Below are 20,983 nucleotides of genomic sequence, written 5' to 3'. Positions count from 1 at the left end.
TTAGATGTAACTGTTAGTGAGATTAAGCGTGTGATCGAATAGTGAAAAATAATCAATAGGGATGGTGTTGTCAAGAATTTATTTATTCATTTATTTAATTATTTATTGATTAATTAATTGATTTTGTGTGTGTGTGTGTGTGTGTGTGTTGGGGGCTTTAAATAACCTTACAAAATATTTCCAAAATATCTAAATTTTTAAGAAAGATTTTTTAACTAAATATACACTTAAGAGTAGAATAAAATTATACATAAACATTAGTAATTAAATAATTTAATTTAATAGTATTGTAGTTTTGTATAACTACGTACACACCAGTCTCTCTCTCTCTCTCTCTCTCCCTCTCACACACACACACACACACACACACACACACAAATCATCAAATCGTAAGAATCGTAAGAAGCGCGTTACAACACTGAGGTCTGATTGGCTAATCACTATTATTTATAGTCTTTAGAAGATCATACGTAGAGTTTTAATGTTTCATTTTCAATTTTCATGACAATGTTTTAATAATACACAGCATTAATGATCTGAGGGGGGTGGTGGGGAGGGGGGTGCTGGTCTAACAGAGGGGATGATTTTTGTCATTTTTTTTCACACCCTAAATCTCATGCCCTATGCCCCACACCCTACACCCTTCACGTCACATCCTACACACTACACCCTATGCCCTACACTGAGGTGAGACGCAGTAAGTCATAAGATTTCGGGCTGACAGAGGTCGCTCTGGCGTGACATCCTCTCTTCTTGCACAGCGCTAAAAAGAACCTCGGGAGCCTCTCGCCCTCATTGCACTTAGAAACATGTGCGAGCGCTGCGAAAGTAAAAAGGTGGCAAGAAAACACAAATCGTTATAGTGACCGTGACATCGAGCAACACTAAATAATCCAGAATCACTGGAAAGCAGTCAAGCAGCAAACCTGATGTCTTTATTAGGTGTGATTGTGTTGAGCAATTCTGTATTCATTTCTCAGTTGTATCTGTCTAAAGTGACTTTGACGATTAGGTGGGAGATTTTCAGGTTTTTTTCATTTAGAAAGGATTAAATAGATTAAAAACTATTAAGCAAAAAATGCATTAGTAAAAAATGTCACTTATTCATTGGGCCTTTAGGCCAGACTCCTGCTTCGTCACACCGTCATCTAAACAAAGAAGAGCTTAAACACTACAGTACAGACCACAGAGTTTATAACTGGTTAAATGAGAAGAAAAGAGAGAAGAGGATAAGAGAAGAGAGGAGAAGAGAGGAGAGGAGAAAGAATCAGAGAAGAAGAGAGGAGAAGAGAAGAGAGGAGAGGAGAAGAGAGGAGAAGAGAGGAGAAGAGAAGAGAGGAGAAGAGAAGAGAGGAGAGGAGAGGAGAGGAGAGAAGAAGAGAAGAGAGGAGAGGAGAAGAGAGGAGAAGAGAGGAGAAGAGAGGAGAGGAGAAGAGAAGAGAGGAGAAGAGAGGAGAGGAGAAGAGAAGAGAGGAGAGGAGAAGAGAGGAGAAGAGAAGAGAGGAGAGGAGAAGAGAAGAGAGGAGAGGAGAAGAGAGGAGAAGAGAGGAGAAGAGAAGAGAGGAGAGGAGAGGAGAAGAGAGGAGAGGAGAGGAGAAGAGAGGAGAGGAGAAGAGAGGAGAAGAGAGGAGAAGAGAGGAGAGGAGAGGAGAAGAGAGGAGAGGAGAAGAGAGGAGAAAGGATCAGAGGTGAGTTCCTCCCCGATGCTGGTGTGAGACCACTGGAGTGAAGAGCTGACGATAAGGCTCGTGTTTAAACGCCACAGACGGAGGACTTCCACCCGGGTGATTAGACAGAGACTGATGTGGATGAAGCTGATGATTTAAAGTCATTCCTCCTGAACTTCCTGCGGTTCAGCTGTCAGGATGTTTTCCATCAATAGATCGGGTCCGGAATGTAGAGCTGCAACTTTCAGTGGAATAAACGCCTGGGGTCGACCTACAGCACCTGACAGTTAACTGTCTTTTTTTGTGTTTGGGTTTGTGTCCTGGACACAGCTAAAAGATTTCTGCACCAGAATTGTAAAAAAAAAAAAAAAAGGTCACTCAAGGTCAGAGAATTAGCTTGCTAGTCCAGGGACGCTACGGAAGAAGAAAGTTTTTTTGTGTGTTTTTTTTCCTCTAAATTAAAGTTCCAGCGCACTTTGTTTTTAAGAAGCACAGATATCTTAACTGAATAATTTACTACCTCTTATCTGCCTCTGTGGACGTTGATAAGCTTTTGTTATTGGCTGGAATAAAAGTCTTCTTTCCCCTGGAGTGTGAGCGAGTGATGTGTAGAAACGCTATCATTACACTCGGGACCTGATGCAGGACTGAATTTAAAAAATAGGGGGTTAGGAGTGTAACCTCTGTGCACAGCTCTAGGTTCAGTTATGTTTCCAATAGATCAGTGAATGACATCTTATTAGCAGGTGCTAAAGCGCTCTTAGCGTTAATGACTACCGTTAAAAACAATGCGTCTATTCAAAGGCAATGAGAAACGCTAGCGGACTTCCATTTTATGGAAAAACAGCTCGTCCTGCGCTGAGAGTGAGGGCTGATGGGAACTTCACACAATGGCTCTGAGTACAACTCTCCTCTCTAAAATTATAGACTGGAAATAAATTATTAATCTTTTCAATGCCCTGAATGCCCTCATGCCATTAGCCATTAGCACGCACGCTCATTAGCCACATTTTGTGTTTTTGATAATTTTATGGTTAAAAGCAGAATGCAGCATTGTTAGAAAAAAAAAAAACATGTTCTGTCAAATTCCATGTTAAATAATTATTTTAAATGGAGTTTAACTTTTAATTATTTTAATGATTTTCATTACACACATTATCCTGAAATCTAAAATAAATACGGTACTGTGGAAAAGTTTTAGTGGAGGTGAGAAAAAAATGCTGTAAAGTAAAAATGCTTCCAAAATATATATTTTAATTGGTTATTTTTATCAATTTACGAAATGGGAAAAGTGACCAAACAGAAGAAAAATTTAATTGATATGTGATGTCACTCGCCTTTGGGTTTCATTGTTACACCTTCACACAGTCAGGGATTGTGTACGTTCAGAGACAGCAGTTATACCGAGCATTAGGATTACCAATCAGTCATTAAGTGAAACAGAAACAGGTGTGTATGAGGTTTAAACCTGGGTGAGGAACAGACTAAATCTGCTACTAAGGTGAGGTTGTGGAAGACAGGTTCACGTCACCATGGCAGGACTGAGCTCAGGTAGTCATACTGCATCAGCAAGGGCTCTCCCAGGCAACCATTTCAGAGCAGACTAGGGGTTCAGGACGTGCTGTTCAAGCTATTCTGAAGAAGCACAAAGTAACGTGTGATGTTGAGAACCGCAGACTCAGCAGTCGGCCAAGGAAACTTGCAGATGAAAGACATTTCATGCTTACCTCTCTTTGACATTGGAAGATGAAAATGCTGTCTTCAAAGCATTGAAGGAAACCCAGAGGGACCCAGGGACACCCACGAAGAACTGCAGCCCAAAAGCCAAACCTCTAACATGGAAACAAGGCTTAGCGACTCAAATTTAGGGCTAAACCCTAAAGATGAAAACACAGGAACTGGAAGCAGCAGGTGCTCTTGACCGATGAGCCAAAATGTCAAATATTTAACTGTAGCAGGAGGAAAGGATGTGTACTGAAGGGCTGGATGTGGTACTGTAAGGAGCACCTGAAGGACACAGTGAAACATGGGGAAGGTTCCTTGCAAAGTTTGCAAGATTTGGTCAGAATTACTGGTGTCCTCTGTGCTGATAGATAAACAAATTTAGGTGTCGAAATTATTCTACAGCAGGACATAAAGCCCAAACACACAGCTATTGTCAGTAGGAACTATTTTCAATGAAGAGAAGATTAAGGAGTCCTGAAAGTGATGGTTTGGCCCCCACAGATCCCTGATCTCAACATCATCCAGTCTGGAAGGATTCGAGGCAGCCTACATCCACAGAAGATCTAAAGTTGGTTCTTCAAGATGTTCAGAACTTGCCAAATTTCTACAACAACTGTGTGCAAGTGTACCGAGAAGAACTGATGCCAAGTCTGGTTTTACAGGCAGAGGGTGGTCACACCAAATACTGATCTGGAGTTCTCTTCTGCTCATTTACCTTCCACACTTCTGCAAAATTACTGTATATCTGAAACATATTTAAACACTTTCGCTCTAACAGCTGCTATAGTACATTGTGAGGTGCATTGCCGGGTGGCCAGAGTCGGGTGTGTCGAGTCGGGTGTTATATAAAGCTGTTGTGTTAAAAACAATTGTGTTACATAAAGCTGAGTTTAAATGAAACAGAGATCCAATTTATAAGAATAATAAGACACACACACACACACACACACACTAATTATGTCTAGCTCATGCTTGAGCCTAATGCACACCTTCAGTATTCACGAGCGCTAATTAAAACATTCGTATTACTTCACAGTGCTCTTTGCACAGCCACCAAATAGCAGCTTATATTACATAATGTCATCGTTGCCATAGCAACAGACTCATTTACAGTTTCTCAAAAACATTACAAGCTGCGATTGTTTTTGTTTTACTACCTTAATGAGAGAGAGAGTGTGTGTTTATAGCTGCTATAATCTGTCAGCCGTTCTCTGACTGGAGAATGGCTTCTCACTAACTGGAATGTGTGTGTGTGTGTGCGTGTGAGTGTGTGTGTGTGTTTGCACTGTACTACATACAGGGTCAAGTTGTAAAAGTTAGAACGTGTTAGAGAAAGTGTTAAAGTCAGCCGCGCTGTTTGAAGAAGCTCTTTAAGGTGAAGTTGAATCTTTAAGGTGAAGTTGAATCTTTAAGGTGAAGTTGAATCCTCTCCCCTCACTGCCTGTCAGGCCGACGCTGCAGTTCTGATCCAGGTTTCTTAGCAGCGAAGATTTATTTTTTGCAAACAGGAAAATGAAAATAGGTTTTCATGCGTCACTTTATTTATTTTTTTTTTCTTCGCTGAACTTTTGGCCGCTCAGATGAAACTGTAGCAGGTAACCACTCTAGGAAACCGCTCTCACACCCACAGGGGGAACATCAGCTACTGGTTTAGTGTTTAAACTCTAGTGCTGTGCAAAAGTATTCATCCAGCCGCCCCCCAAACGTGTGAAGGGAACGTGAAATACTGTCCATGACTCACATCTTCCTGATGAAGGTTCTCAATCAGGAAGAACTGGCTAATACCAAAACCTCGCTCATAACTTATAACTATAAACTGCAATTCGAAAGGTGTGCTTGGTTTATAACTTTGATCCTGAAACGGCTAACACAGATGGTAAAGCTGCTGAGTAGTGCATTAGAGCGAGTCTTGGGGAAATAGACACCACAGAGGTGGAAGACGGAAGGTGGAATTATGGATCGCTACACGTTTAAAGAGTAAACATGGCTGTTTTATTCTGGTGCTTCCCGGAATCGAGTGTGCTAATGACATGCACGTTCCTGTAATCAGTGACAAAGTGGCTGTGATTTACATTCTACAAACGCCTTGATGGGAATCTCTTTTTCTTTTCTAATCACCATGCGGAGAACTCGCTCTGTATGTTAAATCCATTCCACCTGGAAAACCCGCTTGGAAATGCTTAATTATCCCTGATCTCAGTAGTGTGTCCCTGAGGAGGAGGAGGAGGAGGAGGAGGAAGGGGAGGTGCCAGTGATGAATCCCGCAGAAGCATGAAATGGCATGAAGATTGTGACCTGATCCACAATCAGACAGGAGGGAGGCGCTGGAGCTTTCAAGCGAAATCACTCCGGCTTGTTTAGATGTGGATCAGATTGAGGAGGGTCGGGTGGAACACACCATGTCCTTAAATCACTGAACTTTTCCAGTGTGTTTCTGCACCACAATCACGTAGTGTGTTAAACCAACTGAATGACTCAGGGTGAGGGAACCAAACATGCCATGTGTTGAGGATTGCAGATGACTTTTATCTGTAGAAGTTGTTAGCAGGAGTGTGAAGCGCTCTGGAGATTCGGAGAAAGTGAGCGTTCTAGTACACAAAGTATTGGAGGCGTTGCTGTTATTATTTGGTAATATACTGTAATAAGCGCAGCCCTGTGTTCCTCATGCTCAGGTGATTTCTATAATATCTACACGCACTTGGGAAGGGTTTGTTTACTCTGATGTTCAGGGAGAAACAAAAGAACCATTTTATCTCTGAGACTCGGCTACTGGGGGCCAATCAACACAATCACATTTAAAGCATTAGACAGACGTCCTTACTTTTTTTTATCGCGTTGTGCTTCTGAGTGTTAAGGGCCTTGCTCAAGGGCTCAACAGTGGCGGTGCTGGGGTTTGAACATGAGACCACCAGATTTGTAGCCCAACATCTGAGCCACCATTGCCCATTTCGTCATACGGACGGGACTTTAATGCCTCCTTGAGAACTGCCACTACCTGATCTCGAGTCGCTGCTCAATTTCACACTATTGAGAATGTAATTCTGTAGAAGGGGCCTCGGCTGTAAATGTACTTTACATAAAGTCACTTTCACACCTGATCTATTAGACAGCGTTTAATTCTGAAAACCCAGATGACGGTTTTGCCACACCCATGGTGTCTTGTGTCTCACTCTGACGTGTTTCCATGAGGACTCTGGTCTAGTCTGGTCTGGTCTGATAATCTGATGTTTTCCCTCTCGGTTAGACTTTTCAGAGCCACACTCCAGAGCTTGATGCCGATCGTTTTATTAAGAAGGTAAGAAGGTAATTATGCAATAAAGAAATACAAAGGCTTAAAGGATTTTGGAGCTCCACCCGACGGTCCACAGACAGACAGGTTGAGTGCGTCGCTCTTAATCCTCCTGTATCTGGAGCTTTAGCAGTAGTGGCACGAGGGCACTGGAGGAGATTCTCTCCATCACATCTCAAACTTTTGCGTTTCGGCCCACCGCCTGATGCGATGGTGCTTTACAGGGCAGCCAGCTGCTGCTAATGTGCAGCCATATTGGCTTTTATTAGACAATTAAATTAGATGACAGTCACAGTTTTGCTGTTAAAGGAGCATGTGGTGTTTCACAGGGAGATCATGATGCTGCAAAAGAGACGCATAAAGAGTAGTTTAGTTGTTTATTACCTTTCATTGATTTCTCATCGTGATATAAGAAGAAGCTACTACTCATACAAATCCCTCACACAGCCACCCGGGCCAGGAGGATTAGGTGTCCAGGAACGTTCAGTAGACCAGGAATCATGGCCGCATTTTCTCTTCACCTCCACTCAAAGAAAATCCCTGTTGACTTTTTATTGAGTTTTGACTCGATGTCATACTTTGAGCTCAGGCATTGAGGAGAGCTTCGCTGAGAACTTTCTGAGCAGGAGACTCTAAGGTGGAGTTTCCACCATGCAGGAGCTAATAGGTTTATTAATTATTAAGACTCTTTGCAAGGCATATGACTACAGTACGTGCTACAGTAGGTCCTTACAGAGTCTCCTCCTGAACGTTGTAGCCCGTCCCATCACACCAACACACAGTAAGTCTGCTGCACTCCTTTAATCCAGAAATATAGCATTCTACACTCCTGGCAGTCAGGATGAACATCTCAAACCCTAGTGTTCTGCTTTACAGTAGCTTGATGCAGCTTTGGATTTCCATTGTCCTTTACAGGTCTGGAGGAAATGATTTTAAGCTAGGGTGTGTTGTGCTCATTCATGTGCTGGTGTTAACGAGCTGTTAATTATGGCAGTTGATGGAAGAGTGTGACGTTTGGTGTGACACAGTGCGGAGAGCAGTGTGACGGGTTTATGATGAGTTTTAAGGCACAGTGAAGTGAATAACATTAAATAGAAGAGATAAGGACTAATTCTGTCAGTGTGTCATACGAGTCTGCGCACTGTATCTGAGCGTATAGGCGTGTGTCACAAAGAGAATTCAGCAGGTTTGTGTTATTATCATAATTAGTCTTGGGAGGTATCGGCTTCACAACATGACATTTTTCACACATTCCTTTGTTCCAATCAGCTTTCAGGAGACGTGGTGTTTTATATAGAAAGGCGTCGAGTACAGCTGCCTTGCGTGTTTTCATTTCATTACATCTTTTGAGTTATAGGAGAGTGCTAATGATGCTTTAAAGGTTAGCTCTGAAAGTGCAGCAAGAAACAGTGTCCATGATGTTCCAAAAGCTATGAAAGGCCAAACATGAATTTAATATGCTTTGTTATTGTTTCTATAGTAACAGTCACTTCATAGGGATGTGCACGGCAAACATTCCAAATATATGCACTTAAAATAGAGACGCTTCCTATAAGGTTCTATATGAAATGTTTATACAGTATGAAATAAGTCTTCAATGTCTGTGCATTGTTAGAATCAGAAGTAAATCTGTTAGTTTAAGTATCAGAAGTTAATGCTTCTTTGCTGTTGCTTTGTATCAGAACTTTCTTCTCTTACAGAGTGTTCATAGGCCAAGGTTCATAATTTGGCCTACGGTATCTACACCACCACAAAGAATCTGAAACAATCAAGATATGAGCAAAGTCAAGTCTCTTAGCTTTAGTTCGAAGGGGTTGACAAAAGTGTGACATTAACTATTCAGGAATTACAGCCAAGTACAGCCATACACACAACACATTTGGGGTGGCTCATAAATAATGGAACAAATGGCTGAGCAGCAGTTGCATGGCTGCGGTGGTCCTGAGTGCGGTCATAACTGCATTTTCTAGCTGTTTATCTCAACATGAGCTCCAAACCCGTGTCAATGCAAATGTGGTTGTGTACAGAGGCCAAAAAATTTATCCTTGTTTCAATACTTATAAATTTAAAGAACATTCTGCCAATATTAAATGCAAACAGATAAGATTCCTATAATAAGGAATAAAATAAAATAAAATTCCTTTGTTTTTCAGTAAGGAACGATGGAGCTGTTGATAACACTTTGGTTTTCATGTTAAACAGGAAGCGATAGAAGGTTACAGCCACTGTAAACGGTATCATATGAGGTTTCTTTAAACAAATTAAGATCCTTTTTTAACTTTGTAACTTAAATCTGCATTGCTGCAGAGATTACAGTCTGTATTTACTGAAACTACCCCCCCCCCCCCCACCGCTCATTAATATTCAAACAAGATACAGTATATTATTGCTGATTAATAATTACTATCTGACACGAGTAAGATCCACAACTGGCCTGAGTGTCACGATATGACAAGAAAATAAAAACTCAGCTGTGAGAGGTGAGAAGCTTCAGAGTGGTGAGTTTATTGTATAATCGTAGCAATCATGCTAACAATGCACATTAGTTCACGCCAGTGGATTAGCATGCTAATAGTCTGTTTATTGGGAAGAGAGACATCACTAAACATAATCTTTTAACAAAATTTGCATTTTTTTATTAATCAGTGGTTTAGTTGTTGCTGTTAAAAACATGGATTCAGTGTTTAATATGCTAACGCTGATTCACGCTAACGCACTCTGCTCCTGTCATCCTGAGAGAGCGGCTAGCAACATCACCTAAACACACTCTACCCAGAGAGCACCGAGACTTAAACCTACAATTACTTATGCAAATAAGATATCATCTAATTAAACATGTGTAAATTTGCATACTGCATGAATTCAAAAACCTAGTATTTAACTGCTAGTGTTTAAATGTTAAATTCACGCTGTGTGCAGATGTACTGCAGCGAGAAAGACATGCGGCGGTAAACAACAATGCAAGGACGTCTAGATGATCACATGTGAGTGCTTCTTAAATCTTAATTTTTTATATTATAAAAACTTTCATTAGAATACATACCAGCTAACCAACAACAGTGTAGAGTAGATATTTAAATTCTCTCTGTCTTTATGTTTGCTTGTTCCTGATCTGCTTTTAGAGCCAGTTATTGGTGATTATTGTTAGAAGAAATGAAGGTAAAAAGCATATAAATCTCATAATAAAGCTTCATTTAGGTATTAGAGCAGCATTGTCGAGTCGGGACCAGATGAAAGCACCACTGAGTCAAGCTTTAAGTCTTTCCCACCTTACAGTACATTTTACAAACTTGGAGGTTCTTAAGTTCTATTTCAGTCCGAATTGTATTAAATCAAAATCAAATACATAAAATACACAAAACATCTTGAGCCTGGACTCAGTTCCCAAAGCTCTGTTGTCTCACAACCTCATGCACTTGACTATAGAGTTAGATCAGAGGGTTAGGGCACTGAGATAGTAAAGGGAAGGTTGGTGGTTGGCTCTGTCTGGTTGCTGTTGTTTTGCCCTTGAGAGAGCCCCTAACTCCACTGTGTATGCTTCAGGGTGTCGCTGTATCATGGCTGACCCTGCTATACTGGGCTAGGCGATGAAAGAATTGCACAATTTTACTGTGCAGTAATGGGGAAAAAAAAATATATATATATAGAGAGAGATGCTACATGTGCCCATGTTGAATTCAGAGATGAACTAATGATTTTTTTATGACATAAGGGCATTTTAAATAAAAATTTCTTCTCGTTCCGTCGGCCGATTGTGATGAAACAAAGCCTATATGTTACTCAGAGCTCAGTCTAATACACGTGTGTAAACCCTGTTAAAATTCCTTCAGTAGTTTTAACATGATGTGTGCACAAGCAAACAGACCGAAAAAACCCCATCTTTATGTGTTCCAAGACAAATATATAATTTTTCGACACTTTTTGTTTATCTGTTAATAAGGTTCAGGCTTCGGCCCTTCAATAAGCCTCTCACTGTAATGAGCACTTTTATTTTCTGGCCCTTGAGAATCCCAGAAAACTGTAAAGATCATGGTGTACAGAACAGAGAACACTGTAAGCTGATCTGATGATGATGATGATGATGATGATGATACTGAATTACTGTAGATGAAGATCAAAAATCCAAGTGAGATGGTTAAGGCAAAAGAAGGAGAAGAATTCACATTGAAAATAATCGATTATGAAGACAGTTGATTGTCTGCTCAGAGGAGATGTGAAGATTTCCCTCTCGCTTACGTCTAAATAAAGCTGGATGCTCTGAACACCTGAGATCACTAACGTGCTCCTGTTTGGAAACGGCATGATGCAACAGCAGGCAATCTGAGCTGGCGGCCCATCAGCACCTGAGGCCCAGGTGAAAGAAAGAACGAGTGAATAAGCTCATTTCGATAGAAGACAAAAGCACCATCAGGGGAGTACGCAGTGGGCCGGCGTTATGCTAAGCTAATCAGACAGGTTCAAGTCCATAAAACCCCAACCAGGGAGAGGAGAGGAAGTGTTACGGCTCTGAGTGTTAATGCCGTTCTAGTGAACAGGAAGTCCACTGGGTAGACACTCGACTCTCCAATTACAGCCTTCTGCTCTGACTCCAACACGTCTCATCAGTCCTGAGGCTGGAGCTTTATTCTCTTTCACATTTTCTCTGTAAAAAAAAAAAAAAGAAATCTAGCTTGAAATCGTCGATTGTCTCCAAACCGTCTGACTCGTGACGTAGCTGAGCTAAGGTTCGAAATTGTTAAAGATAAATCAGTATTTCTGATTAAATTCTGTTTAACGTAAAATGAAAAATCTATTTATTTCTAATTATCTTAAATAATTTTAAATGCATGCTTTTGGAAACTGGATTTGAATATTCTAGAAGAATTTTGATCAGATGGGCGGAGCTTCCACAGCCGTCTGTCACAGCAGCACATTATGAATCTTCAGCGGGTTTAGCAATGACGCTGAGTCAGCGAGTCTGGAACCTAAAGTTATATCTTCCACTTAAAGTAGGATACATCGCATCTTACACACTGCTGATAAGTAAAGACACACACGTGCGCGCACAAACACACACTTGAGGAGTGTCTAGACAGTAACTTTTTTGTTTGTGCTTCGTTCTCAAGAGAAAGTTTCCCAGAGTGTCCTTCCCTCCGTCTTCTCCACAGTCGCCTGATATCCCATTATCTTCTCGTCCATCTCCTCTAGAGAGTGCAGCACTGACACACACACACACACGCACTTGGGAAAAGATGAAAAGAGACCCCGCGCCCCCGTCTGAGATGTCAGCGAGAGGAGGGTTTTTTGGAGGAAAAGAAAAAGGCGTAGAGCAGAGAAGAAGCGCACACTCCTCTGGAGGACGGCGGAATCAGTGACTGTAAATAGAGATAAATGGGCCTCCCCAGTGCTCAAATATTTGCCACAAAATTGCAGACACACCAACACGTCCGACAGGCTGATGGATCAGCAGCGAGCGCCGAGCCGAGAGAAAGACGAGCGTTCCCTCTCACCGACGCCAAAACAAGTCGCTCTTAATCCCTGCAGCAGGTCGGAGCCGGGAATCTTCAAACCACACTTAATCTTTATTTATATCTAAAAAAAAACCTCTTGTCTGTTCGTCCCTCTTCATCTCAGGGCTGTAAAGACAATGTGACGATAAACATCAGATGGGCCTAGGGAAGAGGGAATCTGCATGGCCTTCTGGGAAAACTCCCAGTTCCAGACACCTCACACACCAGGTGTGTACGGCGCATCGATCAGTGCGGTGAAACCGTCAGACCGTGTTTAACGTCACACCTTGAAGCCTACATCTGCAGATTTAACAGATTTAGTTTAAAAAGCAGCTGTGAAATGATCTCAGGCTAGTCCTGATGATACTCTAGAGATTAAATGTGTGATGGGTTAAAAAAATAAACAAACAAGTAAACAAACTGTCCTGTAAGTCTTTACATTGAGAATATAATTATGAACACATACTGTGAGTTTGTACTTTCCAGGCTTTAATTAATAAAACAATCACCCGTAATGGATCAGGTTTTGGGCTCCTGATACCCGATCCCTGTATGGGTATGGGTTCCTGTAAGGGGAATCACCAGAGGCGACCCGATACAATATGATCACGATGATCAGGTGCTGATTTAATTGATATTGTGATTCTTTTAGCATCACGATGTTATAAATGTCCTGGTTAAATTTTTCATCCAAAATAAACTTAGCAAGTAACTTTCTCCTCAGGAGCCTGTGCTGGGTGAATAGTTTAGAGCACGCCACCTTCAGGATTATAGAGGAATAGCAACATTTTACCACCTCTATGTGGCGATGCATTAACTGCACTGCGATACCTAACTGAATCGAGTTTCCCATCTTTAATGGTTTCCCTCCCAGCCAGGCTGACCCGTATCTCCAGCTTTCTGTATAAACCGTGTGTGTGTGTGTGTGTGTGTGTGTGTGTGTGTGTACACTCTGTTTATCTCCAGACATGTTTATGACAAAGTGTTGGTGGTGTAGCGAGCTAATCTTTATCGCAGCATGTGATGGTAAGTAACTCCTGCGTTCAGCCTAATAAGTTTAAGGATGACTTGCCGTAGAAACTTACTTTAATTCCATCGCAAAAATGTAAAAAATCAGAAGATCTCTGAGGCTTTTGGATAAACCAGACAGCAGGTTTGTAGACACGATAAAAGTATTTTTAAGTAATTTATGGGGAAGTTTTGAGTAAAGTCTCACTCTGTGGTCAGGAGGAGGAAGAATAAAACACCTCTGTTATCATGGTGTCACCACGTTGTACGAGAAATGAACTCTGCTGTCAAGATCTGAATTCAAAGATACACCAAAGATGCCCTGTTTTTAAAAGTTTGTGTCTCGCTTTGAGCCCAGGCAGCAGACGTTATTAATATTTCAATGCCAGCTTATTATTAAAAGCCCGAAACCCATTCTGCAGCCTGGAGGATAGAAATAGACGAGCGCACTGCGGGGAAGAGTAATCGCCGGTGATGGGGGTAAATAAAACACAACCTCATGAAAACATCCTGAGAAATCTTTTTGGAATGCTGATGAGAACTTCAGAAAGACGCTGAGAGCTGGACCGTGAGGCTCTTCACCATAACCCTGATTCGGACGTGATAAGAGATGGAGATGGAGATGGGGAGTGAGAGAGTGAGAGAGTGAGAGATAGTGAAACAGATGATGACATTCTGACTGAAAAGTTGCCCACGCATGCAAGACATGATGTCCAGGTTTCTGTCTGTTCCCCATCGTCCTTCCCTCAATCTCCCTCCCGGATTTTAACGCTCTCTCCAGGGGGCGATGAAAGGCTCGACGGGCGCTCGCAGATGTGCCACAAATCACGCCATCCGTCTGGTACATGACTCATTTGTGCATCCTTGTCCACCTGCTCGCTCCCTTTTCAGATCGCTCAGCGAGTGGCGGGAAAACAACGGTGCTCCATGAAGACGTTGGCTCTCAAAGACGCGTGGCTTCAGGTGTGACCGCAAACAACGCGGTCATCGGGTTCCACGTGGCAGGAGAATAAGAATCGCTCGCTCTCTGCCTCTCACACTGAACACTGCAGGAGCGTAACACAGATCCTCAGGAGAGTGGCCTGAAAAAGATTATCCACATTCTCTCCTGAAGTGGAAGACCCAGCGGGACACAGGGGTAATACACCACCTGTGTTTCTCTGGCACTTTATGAGGGACGTTCAGGATCAGATTAGTCTGTGAGTCATGTCTTTTGAGAAGATCTAATTGTAACTGGCAGAGCTCTAGGCTCCATTTTTCAGAGAAATGTCCTTATCCATAATCTGACACAGGAGAGAGGAGAAGCAGCGGTTCTTCATCACATCTACAGCTTGTGCAATTTAGGATCGTTTCCTTTTTTATAAAGCAAAGCCGAAAAACTTCACACACTGACAAGAACCTGAGCTCAGGATCGAACTGAGAACCCTGGAGCAGTGAGATACTGTAGCACCATGACCTCGAACATCACCCCGCCCTTATTTACTGCATGTCATATCGATTCTTTACACCTATCAGTCCAAGTGTTGAGTCCGAATCACAGTGAAATTCATTCTTTCTGATTCGTTTGGTTTCACCAAAGAAAAAATGATCCAAAAAACAAAAAGTGCTGCCTGAGATGTGTATAAAGGTCATGGAAAGCTGAAATAAACTCCAAATAAACTCGTACATTCATTACAGCAAAAGTTCAACCAAAAAAGTTGCAGAAAGACATAACCTGCGCGCAGAGACCATGGAGTCTGTGCTGAATAAATAATAACTAGTTTATTATCGTTTAATCTTTAGTAAATAATTAGTTTCAAATGTTTCGCAAGACTCAACCAGCATTTGGTTTCATCTCTGTTTTGTCAGAAGAAACCTTCAGTGCACGCGTCAGTGTTTCTCCAGCACTACAGCTCTCTGATCCATGCTTTAACACCCTCACTGAGGAGGTAGTTTCATTTTGGGGGGAAATAATAATAACAATTCATGTTTTGTTCTGTTGTGTTTTTACAGAAACCCTCGCATAGTTAAAATGTCACTTAATGGTCATATATTGAGAATCAGAAAAACCTGCATGAAATATTTTAGAGGATGTGTAACAGCACGGATGTATTTGAGCAGTGGATTGACTTCATTTCATGCCATAAACTACAAGTCAATACTGTGTAAAGGCCGCCTGGCATACTGAACCTCAACCAAGTGGTAGAGATGGCTCAATCTGGGTCAATTAACGTTCGTTCATTCATGCTCGTTCACTTCCTGCAGTCAGCTTGATTTAGGTAAAGTCATACTGACATCATTCAGAATCATCCTCCAGGAAGCAGAAATACACATGGACATTGTCTTTTCATAGCAGGACAAGTATACAGTGCTGATCACATGACCATTCCACGTCTACTCCATCCACATTTCTGGGAAAATGGAAGTTGAGGGACAAACAGGTGGTGGTAATCTATCCTTTCTTCTGTTCTGTATCCGTTCTAATTTATTGCTATAATTTCTTCATATTGCAAAGCTGAATTGGAACAATGAGAAAAGTGCTAGATAAATAAAATGGAATTTAATTATTTACTACTTGGGTCTTGATTTCATGGATGGATGGATGGATGGATGGATGGATGGATGGATGGATAGATAGATAGATAGATAGATAGATAGATAGATAGATAGATAGATAGATAGATAGATAGAACATTTGCAGAATTCGTGAATTCTGGGATTCATAAGTTATATAAAAAAAATAAGCAAAACATTTAAGAATGAATTATGTCTCATCTGTGTTGAGGGATAAAGCAATATATTTTCCAATTTTCCAATAATTTAAATTATTCCAAATATTTTCATCATTTAATTAATAAACATTGGGGGTAAAAAGGTAACTTGCTTGACTATTGGCTGATGGTTAACATGGGTTGTGTGCTTGGCAGGGTTCCTCCAGGTGCTCAGGTTTCCTGCCACAGTCCAAAGGCATTTCCAAATTTCCCATAGTGTATGAGATCCCTGTACAAGAGATCCCTGCCGCAGCCCTGTACAAGATAAGTTCTATAGAAGACAAGTGAGATTGAGTGGGAGGTTTGACTATTTATTCATTAATCATTAATCTGGATCATTAAAAAAAAAAAACAATGTTTATGTGGCTGGACATCTAGACCTTTAAGTTGACTGCTCCGGATCTACACCTGTATATATGGATTAACTGTAGCAAAAAGCGAAAAGGTCAAGATTTTACAATGTGTATTTGGAGTTTGGTATCCGTCATCTCTCAGACAAGGAACGTGAGAACAGCTAAACAATATCTGACAGCATCCTTTTCTGGTAATAACATCATTATTGCTGGGACACACTGCCCACAGACTGGTATTAAATCTACCAGAGTTGCAGAAACACTCCAGTCGATCTGTGCTTTATATCCTAAAATGCATCTAACTCCTCGTGGACAGTGGGAAGTGGGCTTCAAAGGGACAGGAACGTCAGCAGCCAGTAAAATATGGTGGCACATTAATAGCAAACCCGCTGAGACATCTCCTTCCAAGCCACAGACCTCATCAGGAGGACAGCCTGTCCTGTCACGGCTGACAGCAGACGTACAACAGTCAGCTCAGAAAGGGGGGAGGGGGGGGGGGTGTTTTGTTTTTCTGTGTAGCACGTCCACATGACCAAGAGAACCAACAGAACCGGAACCAGGACCAGCACTGACCCCCCCGCTCCCCCTATCACTTCTCAAAACGCCTCCTTAGGCCTCGGTGGTGTACAGTACTCTCTCTTAGTGTCTGTATTTTATTTCTTAGATCTTTGCGTGATATACGTAGTTTGTCTGGGTTCTCTAGGATGAGAAACTCATCATATAACTCAAGCTGCTAATCAGAGATGAATATTCCCTGTTACGTCTGGTGTGAGGTCAGAACTCCTCAGCTTTCACCCGAAACATCTGAGAATGGGATAATCATCATTAACCTACTGGTTAGTCCATATGAGTAACAAACCCCTGGACTGGGCAGCATACTGGAGCTTGACCTTTCCCAGTTGATCTGCTGTGTGAGGAGGAACACCAAGTAATTACCAGTCTCAGAAGAAACTCCAGCAACCTGTGAAGTATTTCATTTTTTAAAACGATCTATTCTAAAAATAGAAGCAGCTGAAGCCGAGTCATTTCCATATGCATGAGACCGGCACTTTCTCATCCTGTCAGAAGGAGCTGGCGCAGAGCCACGAGCAGAACCGTCTCCGGCCGATCCCAGAACAGCGCTGGGGCACGGGTCAAACGTAACCTGTTACAAGCTTTCTAAGGTGTGACGTGACGTGCGGCACTGAGAGGTCCCGCTCCCTGCGCAGTAGTGAGGAGAACGCCGGAGAACCAGCAGAGAGACCTCGGCTTTACGGGTCTACGGGGTCTCTCGCTAATATTCATGAGGCGTTGTGGTGGAGGCAGCTTCCTGCTGCTTCTCCCAGGACTCTTATTTACATTCTGTTCATCCTGTAAACACACTCTGTACTCTTGTACACCTGTAAACATTTATAATCTCAGTTCCCGCCGTCACCCAGAGGACAGAGCGTGCCCTTGTGAGTCCTGTGTTTTATTCTCATCTCACCTCTGGGATACAAATAAGGCTGAACGCAGTGTGAGCGATGGGAATGAGCGTAAACAGTGCGGAGATGGTGCTGTCTTTTAAGTACCTATGCTGTTTATTCAGTGTGATGAACACACACACGCGCACACACACACACACACACACACACACACACACCTGATGGATGAAGACCTGCGCTCCTCGAGGACTCAGCAGCAGAATGGCTCGTCTCAGCGTGTCCCGGTAGCGGTTCAGCTCCTCCGTGCGCATGCTGCTGAACAGGTTGGAGAAGACGCTGCTGATGTTCCTGTCCACCCTCTGCAGAGCCACGTCCAGACCCTGTCTGGCCGTCTGGTCCAAAAACCCCTGCAGTCCACGGATATCTGTAAGAAGCCAAGCACAGAAGTGTTTGTAAATGATACTCTAAATGCTTTCCCAACAACTCATGTGTTCTCACAGCACTGGCTCCTAGCTAAGGCACAAGTTCTCACACAAAACTCCAGAAGAGGGTGAATTATAATCAGGAGTGATGTATTTCTAGTTGAAAGCACACACAGTGAGAGGTTTAAGGGCTCTTCAATTACTGCTTCCCGGGCCTCTGCTCCTGTCTATTTGCCATGACAGACATCTTGTAAGAAAAAGGTGTTGCTGTCTGCTGAATCTTTTCCTTCTCTATCTCCCTTCTGCTTAGTGTCACCCCTGTCTGGGGGAAAAAAGAGAATATAGTGAAAGCTGAAGACCAACTGCTGTGTGTGTGTATGTGTTTCATTATCAATTCCGATTGGACAAAAGGTGTTGGTGATTAATTCCCTTATAACAGCAGCTCTGATGTTATGGTTTCCATAGTAACAGTTTATCCACACTGCCATACGCACCGCTGATCAGAAACCGATCGTGGTGATCGATGTGGTTTTATGTAATAATTCATATTTTGCATTTACAGTATGGAAGGAGTCTCCGGTGTCAGTTTATGCTGCTGTGTCACATGACAAGCTGAAGCTCTAACACTGGAGACTCCTTCACTGAACATTTCCCATTGCAGGGCTTTTCTGATATGTTTGTGTGGTGCATCTGCCGTACAAGTTGCATATGACACTAACGCCAGGAGGCCTCCTAAAGATAATTATTTCATCACCTGGATAGAAGATAATTAATGTAATAGTTACTCTTTTTATACACCGGGCTGCGATTTGCATGGATTAAATCCCCAAAACGCATTAAAATGGATGCATTGAATCCTAAATGCAGATTATGTAAAATTATGCAAACGTCTTTGTTAGTATGCTGATGACCTGCTGCTCTCTGAATCAGAAAGGAAAAAAAAGAAAATGAAGCATGTTTTATTTTTTTATTTTTTTTGCAGACGGAGCGCTGGTTGTGACGAGCGCTCATGGTGTTAGTCTCGGCGCCCGCAGCAGCAGCAGCAGCGGAGGGAACGTTCAGCATTCAGCTCATTGGTTTTACCAACAGCTGGCCTGGGCCCAGTGAAACACAACTGAGGTACTTAGGGGAAGAGATCATAACAAGAGATAATCAAAGAGGAACGGAGGAGCAAATCCCATCAAACGGGATCAATCCAGCTGGAGGCCGCGGCGAGGGGGAAACCGGGGGATTAGTGAGGAAAAGTAAAGCGCTGATTCTTCACTTCACAGCTTCTGTTCCAGGCTGTTCCTCTCTTCTTCTGTGCATATGTACGCACACACACACACACACACACACACACACACACACACACACACACTGTCTATAACCAGGTGCCGGATATGCAGGGGTTAGAGGAAGCAGGTGAGTTACACATTCATATCCCTCTATCTATCCAGACAACCCACCCTGTTCCCTCTCGTCTCATCATCACACACATCATGAACACACTACCTACTGTACACTCCCTGACTTCTGCATTATCATTATTATTATTATTATTATTATTATTATTATTTGTGTTAAAAATATTTGTACAGATAAGTCTGTGCACCTATAACCTGATAACACACACAGACACACACACAGACACACACACACACACACAGGTTTTCTGTAGGTCTTCGTCACATTTATCATCGTACTGTAACTCAGAGCCAGGACATCTCACCGCATGAGACCTAAATAACAGAAACACGACACGCAACAGAACAACGACCTGAGCAGAACGCAAAACAGGAAGTGACTACAAACTAGGACCAAGGAATTCTGGGAACTGAAGTCCAACAAACACAGCTTACTGCACGGCACGCAGGAGCAAATGCAAACCTCAGTCCTGTCCTGAAGATGTCAGAACACGTAAGGCGTACCCCTTATCTCTGTACAAAGCACTGACACTGGAGACTCCTTCCACACCTTTACATCAATATTCTGTAATGACATGAATAGACCATCAGGAATAAAGACATTTTGTTTATGATCTCACTACTGTCAGAGCTGTTGTTATGGAGAATTAATCAACACCTTCTGACCAATCAGAGTCCACAGATTTGCTGTCTAAAATTAAACACGATATTCTACATAGTTGGGTTTTATTTAACAAAGCAGCCTAATTAAAGTTTTGTAGTATTGTGAGTAGAGTGAAATGCTTAAAGAAATCATTTCACATAGTTCAAAAAAGGATTTTTTGTTAAATAATCAAACTAATTGGTTGATAAAATATTCGTAATTATTTCTCGATGCTGGAAAAACTGTTTTAAGGTCACAGGATGAAGTCTGAGCTTTATCTGAGATAAGTGTGTGATAACTGTGTGTGTGTGTGTGTGAGAGAGAGATATTTTCGATAGTTTGGAGTGTAAAAGGAGTTCACTGTAAACAAATAAAACTTAGCCCTGAGAAGGGAAATGAGCGAGGAGGTTATCAGGGCGTTTTAAAGCCCCCACGCGAGGCCTTCCCCGTGGCGTTCGTCTCCACGGGCTGATGATCTCGCGACCCTGCGATGATTCTCCGTCTGATGTTACTCTGTAAAAGTGCTTCTCTTCAGCTCCCTTTTTTTAGTTTTAGTTTTACGCTTTTATAACCTCACCAGAGACTTCGATCCTGTCTCTGGCGTCTTCACTAAAATACACTTCTGTATATTCAACACCCAACACTTTCCACGTTATCTCCTCTCTCTCTCTCTCTCTCTCTCTCGCGCTCGTCTTTTTTGCTGCGCGGTGTGAGAGGATGCAGATCCAGAGGGCCGACCCCGCTCGCCTCCTCGCCTCCATTCAGATCTTCAACTTTATAGAAGAGTTCGCATGAAAAGCGCACTGACGAGGAGGACGCTTCCTGTCG

General features: G+C 42.3%; 1 protein-coding gene across 2 annotated transcripts in view; it reads right to left on the bottom strand.

The window, feature by feature from the left end:
* LOC128541351 (glutamate receptor ionotropic, delta-1-like) overlaps positions 1-20,983 on the bottom strand; it is a 299,238-nt gene that overhangs the window by 98,558 nt on the left and 179,697 nt on the right. For both annotated transcript variants that reach the window (XM_053511727.1, XM_053511728.1), the window contains exon 4: positions 17,903-18,108. In XM_053511727.1, the coding sequence (XP_053367702.1) occupies positions 17,903-18,108 (206 nt within the window). The remainder of the gene's footprint in view (positions 1-17,902; positions 18,109-20,983) is intronic.

The sequence above is a fragment of the Clarias gariepinus genome, chromosome 14, assembly GCF_024256425.1.
Source record: "Clarias gariepinus isolate MV-2021 ecotype Netherlands chromosome 14, CGAR_prim_01v2, whole genome shotgun sequence".
Lineage (NCBI taxonomy): Eukaryota > Metazoa > Chordata > Actinopteri > Siluriformes > Clariidae > Clarias > Clarias gariepinus.
The sequence above is the reverse complement of the archived record's forward strand: the minus strand, read 5'-3'. Positions and strand labels throughout refer to the sequence as shown.